This window comes from Eschscholzia californica, unplaced genomic scaffold (assembly GCF_041429995.1).
Source record: "Eschscholzia californica isolate CP2 unplaced genomic scaffold, dmEscCali1.0.p SCAF_6, whole genome shotgun sequence".
Taxonomy (NCBI): domain Eukaryota; kingdom Viridiplantae; phylum Streptophyta; class Magnoliopsida; order Ranunculales; family Papaveraceae; genus Eschscholzia; species Eschscholzia californica.
The window spans coordinates 27,807,610-27,814,375 of NW_028238483.1; the positions used below are offsets into that span (position 1 = coordinate 27,807,610).

General features: G+C 39.1%; 1 protein-coding gene across 1 annotated transcript; it reads right to left on the reverse strand.

Moving 5' to 3' along the window:
* Window positions 1–1,496: 1,496 nt before the first annotated feature.
* Window positions 1,497–2,774, reverse strand: LOC147533122 (uncharacterized). Its single transcript, XM_086650017.1, has one exon. It carries the CDS (start codon window positions 2,772–2,774, stop codon window positions 1,497–1,499), a length of 1,278 nt encoding a protein of 425 aa, XP_086506143.1.
* Window positions 2,775–6,766: the final 3,992 nt, after the last annotated feature.

The following is a 6,766-nucleotide window of genomic DNA, read 5'->3' on the forward strand; positions in this document are numbered from 1 at the left end:
GGACGTCTCGTTGTACGGACTGGTCGAGAAGAAGGTAAAGGTTCTTCGGGAGAAGTAGCTGAAACCGGGGTGGTGTCAGAAGTCGAAGGTGAAGGTTCTTTCGAAGGAGAAGCACCTTGCAGAGGGGAAATACCTTGCGAGGGAATAACAGAGTCAGAAGGAAGCTCGGGAGATTCCTCCGAGGAAGAAGCAGCGGAAGATGAGGAGTCTAACACAATAGGTGGGATGGGGGTCGCGTCAGTGGAAGAGTGTGAATGGTCGTTGACCAAAGACGGGAGAGTATACAAGTCCGGATGAGGCGAGTGGGTATCGTCGATGGGACTGAAGTAATAGGCGTCCGATGAAAGCGGAGTGAAGGAGGTAGGTTCAGAGAATGTCGATTGACGTTCAGCGAAAGGGAACTTATCCTCAAAAAAACGCACATTCCGGGAATCATAGAGATTGTGTGTTTCTAAATCGTAAATGGTGTATCCTTTCTTCCCAGGCGGATAACCAACAAATATTCCAGGTTTAGCTCGATGATCGAACTTATTTTGGATGTTGGTATTGGTTGCAAAACATAAACAACCGAAAACTCGGAGAGCTAAGTAGTCCGGTGGAGAATCATATAACATTTCATAAGGAGATTTGTATGAAAGTATTGGAGTCGGCATTCTATTGATTAAATAGGTTGCCGTTTTTAAACATTCCCCCCAAAATTTTAAAGGGAGATGTGCTTGAAAACGCAAAGCGCGAGCAACATCGAGTAAATGACGATGTTTACGTTCGACGACACCATTTTGTTCGGGTGTGGAGACGCAACTGCGTTGATGGAGAATTCCATGAGAATGGAACCAAGTTTGGAGATCATTGGATAAGAACGCTCCATTATCAGAACGAAATGTTTCAATCGGGTTTGAAAATGTATTTTCAGGACTCGAGGATATAGATTTAATCTTCTTATGATATTGTTTAGAAACAAACTGAAAAAAGAAGTTTAAATGTGTTTTAGTCTCAGACTTGGTTTGCATAAGGAATGTCCAAGTAAATCTGGAGAAGTCATCAACAAGTGTGAGGAAATAACGCTTGTTGGTTAAAGATGGAACCGGAAAGGGTCCCCAAATATCAGCATGAATAAGTTGAAAAGCAAAAGTACTAAAACTACTACTTTTATTAAAAACCAACTTAGATTGTTTTGTCATAGGGCATACAACGCATTCATGGGACTTATTAAAGGAAATAAACGGGAAACGTTCTGATAAAGTACGTAAACGGCCTAAATTAGGATGTCCAAGTCGACGGTGCCAGACGTCGATTGACTTATTCAAAGCAAGTGCAGTAAAATTCCTACGGAGAATGTAGAGTCCATCAATAGCATCAGCCCGACCAATCTCCTGATGATTTGAGATCGTCTGAAAAAGGCAATGAGTTGAATCAAAATAAATACCAGATTTCAAAGATTTACAAGTCTGATTTACAGACATCAAATTAAATTTGAAATTAGGAATGTAATAAACTTAGTCAATAGAGAGAGAGTCGGAAAAGACGACTCTGCCAATGTATTTGACTAAGTAAGTCGCGTCATCAGGAATTTGAACATAACAAGATGGTGGTGCTAAAGCATAAGAGCTAAAAGCATCTAGAGAGAAGCAAACATGGTTTGAAGCACCACTATCAACAATCCAAACAGAAGGGTGAGATAGGGAAGTACCTGACATCATAGCAGAACTGGAAGGAGTTTGTGCATTGATAACTGCCATAATGCGGTCATAGTCTTCTCTGGTAAGAGTTGGAGCTGGAGAAGAGCTGGAACCCTGAGAAGTGCTACGGGCACCACCTGGACGAGGGGGGCGACCATGTAGGAGATAACATCGATCAACAGAATGACCGAGACGTTTGCAATGAGTGCACATTACATCTCTGTTACAAGTGTCAGCAATGTGTCCATGAAGGTTGCACTTAGTACAATAAGGACGAACTCGCTTATTTTTCGGGCGAGGTAAATCACTTTCTTTCAACTTGTTAGCAGCCATGATCTTAGCGTTGAAAGCGTGAAAGTCAAAAGGAGCATTGATCTTATTTTTCTGCTCTTCTTGAATGACCAAATTATATACCTTGGCCAGAGAAGGTAGTGGTTCCATGAGAAGTATGTTATTGCAAGTCGCAGAATAACGTTCATGAAGACCCATGAGAAATTCAATCGTACGCGAGGTAAGATGATATTCAATAGTTGTTTTGCCAACAGGGCAAGCACATGAAGTGGGTGGAATGATAGCATCCAATTCGTCCCAATAAGACTTCAACTGAGAATAATAAGCTGAAATAGTCTGGTGCTCCTGAGTAAGGGCAGAAATCTTTTTCTTCAGCTGATAAATGTAGGTAGCGTTAGACGTAGCAAAACGCTCCTTCAAATTCTTCCAAAGATCAAAAGCAGAAGCCGAACGTCTCGTGCTACGTCGGATTTCCTCGCTGACAGAATTGGATATCCAAGCAGCCACCATGGTGTCACAACGGGTCCATGCATGAAGTTGCGCAGGATCCGTCGGTTTAGGGAGCGACCCATCGATAAAACCTTGCTTATTTTTAATGATAAGAGCATCGTGCATACTGTGAGCCCATTCAGCATAGTCTGGACCGGTAAGAACGGGATTAACACCAACAGAAGTGGCATTGTCCGAAGGATGCACATAATAAGCCTCACATATTTGAAGAGGAGGAGTAGTGTCTGTCATCGGTGGAGTGTCATCTGAATTCGAGTTCAGATCACTGATGTTGGCAGATTGTCCAGAAGTCATTGTTCTGTAAAGAATAGAAGAAAATAATCTATTTTAAAATCAACGTCACAATAATATATAAGGGACGGTTCAGAATTTGCACAACTAACAGAAGTGTTGGCGAGGAATAAAAGGGACAGTATATGTTGTCTCAAATAAATAGTCCAAACAGAAGTGTTGGGAAGTAAAGGAGACAGTCCAGAATGTCACCAACAGAAGTGTTGGGAAGTGAAAAGGACAGTATACTGTCACAAATAGTCCAAACAGTTATGTACTGTTGGAAAAAGAAAAAAAACGTCACAAAAGAAGTCAGATGGTTGGGTCGGTCAAGGACAGAATTAGGTCGGTCAAAGTTGACTGACTTTTAGTCAAGTCAATAGAGTCGGGGTTAATTACGAATGGACCTGGTCAAAGTCAAAGGTCGGTGAAAAAGTCCGGTCAATGGGGCAAGACGGGAGTCAATTAGATTTGACTCCGTCACCTGATTCGGGATATTGCCGCCGGCTAAATTAGGGTTCCGGTAGGTTATTTTAACCAGCCGAATTTAGGGTTTCTTTGAAACCAATAGGTAAGTCGTAATCAACCTAGGGAAAAAGCTAATCAAAGGGAGAGGATTTCGAATCGAGTGAGTTCGTCCACCAACAGTGATCAAGTGTGAGGATTTGTAGAGAGAGAAAGTTCTCTGGAACTGTCGCTCTCGGCCAGTAGGAAAATTGAAAGTTCTCGTGATGAATTTCAAACGAGAAGAGGGTCCAGGTGTGTATTGGTGGAGGTCTTGTCGTCTGAAGAGGTGAATCACACTATTCCAGCGGGAAATCCGAAACCCTAAAGGGTAAGTTCGTCGGAGAAGACAACAGGAAGTCGGGAACCGAAAATTTGTTTTTGGTTCCGATTTGGGTCGTGTTGAGTTATGTTCTGGTTTTAAAATTATGTCTATTCCGGTTTTAAAATTGTTATGTTCTGGTATGGGAACAGACCGGATTAGGTCTATTCTAGTATTGGATGAATCCGGATTAGGGCTAATCTTGTTCCAGAACATAACAGAATGTGTCTTTAACCTGTTCCGGAACAGAACAGAATGTGTCTTTAACCTAAAATTGGTTAAAAATTGTCGCAAAAAATTCGAAAAAAAATTCGAAAAAAATTGGAAAAAAAAAAAAATTGTAACTGACCTTTGAAGATGATGTAAAGATTAAAATAATAAGAGTCCGTAGAGCTCCTTGAATAAAAGCCGAAGAAACCAATAATCTTTATGAAAAACTCCAGGAAATATTAATTGTGCTCTAATACCATAATAAATTGAAGGAGACACAAGAGATATAATTATCAAAGGTAATTTCATTGATAGACTTGGGTACATATTTATAGAGATTACAATAGGGTTTGTAGAGAAATAATAAATAAGGAAATATTACAAAGAGGAAACAATTAAAATTACAATTGCTATATTTTGTATTTCTTCCTATCTTGGGGAGATATCTTCTAGATATCTTCCTTTTCTTCAATATACTTCAATAATGGAAACAAGAGATTGAGTGGGAGCTGGAATTGATATGGATGGTAAGAGACCATTCGGCTGGAAATGGAAGTTAGACAGAGAGGAGAGGATTACCACGGCTATATCAAGAAGAAACAGGGAGTTGGAGTCATCATCTACTCACGACCAGAAAAACCGAAATCATCATCTCGGCTGGGATTGGAAGGGGCCTCTCGAGCTCAACTTGACAGAAATACTAGAGAGAGAGTGATGTAGAGATTAAAAGCCGAGAGCTAGAGAGAGAAAGAGAGTTTGGAGAGTTTTTGTTTTTGTTTCTTTTCTTATTCTTCTTCTTCTAATTCTTCTTTTAGTGAGAAAGAGAAAGTTAGATAGAAAGATTTGAGAGAGAGAGAGAGAGATACTGTAGAGAGAGAAAGATTGAATATTAAATAAAACTTCATCTTTTTCTTATTCTTTCTTCATCTATCTCGGCTATAAACATAAAGGGAGTTTAGAATAGTTTGTTTAGAGAGAGAAAGAGAAGTTTGGAAAGAGAAATAAGAGAAAACAGAGAAGGAAAGAGAAAAACCAGGCGAGGAAAATAATTTTCCCACAGAGAAGAATTTTCCGGGAAGACGAGAAAATCGTTTTCCCTGAGGGTGCGTTTGGCAGAATTTTGGGAAAAACAGAAGGAAATCATTTCCCTAAGGCTCTGTTTGGCTGGAAAATTAGTTAGAAATTCAATTTTTCTACTTTTCTTTCCTTTTTCCATTTATTTAAGCTTCCATCCTTTATCATGAAGAACTAATTTTCTATCTAGGGTTTAGATGAAGTCGTACTAATCATTTTCTCGACAATTTATTACAGTTTTTATTATTTTAACGATAATATCTTCCGGGTTTTTAGACCATCCATGGACTGAAAACCTGAGTTATACAAAGAACAATCGAATTAGACCAAATTAATTTGTCCTTAGAATTGTTAGGAAAACGGATTCGAAAACCCTAGGTTCCCTTTATCTGAATATCAACTTTAGTATTATTTAATTTTGAATTACTATTTATCTTTTTATTATTTGAAAAAAAATATATTACCCATCAAATCATTTCTTGAAAACCTAATAGTTTTAAGATTAGAATTGAAATTCGACTTAGTCTCTGAGGAATGAACCGGACTTACCGGAATTATTACTTGACGCCCGTGCACAAAGGAATTTCTTTCCAAATATCCAACTTTCTTTCTTTAGAATTTTGTTTCTAAAGAAAGCAATTTGAAGGTACCAATTTGATGGCCGTGAGATCTCTGTTGTATATAATTCCAAAAGCAATTTGAAGGTACCAATTTGAAGAGATAAGAGAAAATAATTGGTCCACCACACGTGATTAGTACCATGCCAATATGAGTAGATTGGATAAGCTGCTACAGGGACTCCCGAGAGTATGTGTATTAGCCTTTAGATTGAATTGAATGACACGTGTGTATACCAGAGATCGTAGGATCATGCGTGGAGCACCATAATACCTTGTAGTGCATGACATTGAATCAAGAATAGAACTGGGTCCCGAAAGTGTACCATGTGCGCCCAAAACTATCCCACTGACGCCCATATTGCCTCGCGTACTCCCGTCAGATCTGGACCACGTGTCATCTAGTTGACTAGGATCTTTGACTCCGAACTTTGACTTGGACTAACTCTCTCCTCCGGACTCCGATTCAACTTCCGCTTTCGCCGATGGATTCGTATTGGATTCTACTTTCACATGAGCACTAATATTGACCAGAATACCCTTGTTATTAAAATGACCAAAATGCCCCTCAAGTATGTCTTTATCACGATGTTTGCGCATCGAACTCCGTAAATGAGACCTGAGAAAGAAAATCAACCAAATCATCAGAGTAACCGCTCGAACTGGACTAACTAACCCGACTTAAGAGATCCAGATGGGACATTTTCATGTCTCATCATGGTCTGGTAGTGGTCTGTTTTGTGGTCTAAGATGGTGTTGGTTTTGTGGTTTGGTCATGGTGGTTTCCTAGTAGTGACGGTGGTTTCCTCGTAGCGGCGGCGGTCTTTCAGTGGTGACGGCGGCGATTTTCCGGTGATGGCGGCAGTGGTTCTCTTGTTAGAGGCAATTTATGTTCTAGTTCAATAAATTTTATGACCTTTAGGGTCTTTCGTTCTCGATCTTGATGATCTTTTCTTTATGACCTTTAGGGTCTTTTCATTTAGTCTTTGTCTTGTTATTCCTTTCCCTTCATGAGGCACTTTACGTTCGAAAGTTCTATGTAGAATTTTACCTATGTAACTCTCATGTAATTCTCAGAGGAATTAAAATTCTCAAACCATGTAATGTTATAGATTAGTTCAACAAAAAAAAATGTAATGTTATAGATTGATTTCTACTTATGAATGTAATTTTGGTTTTACTAAAAAAAAATGACATTTCAAGAAGTAAAAGAAGGATAAAAATGGCACTTTTTTTAAGGATATGAAAATGGCATTGCTAACATAAAAGCAGAAATCTATTTGTTAATG

Bases quoted from the DNA above. Each gene is read 5' to 3' on its own strand.
- LOC147533122 (XM_086650017.1), bottom strand. From the start codon at position 2,774: ATGACTTCTGGACAATCTGCCAACATCAGTGATCTGAACTCGAATTCA.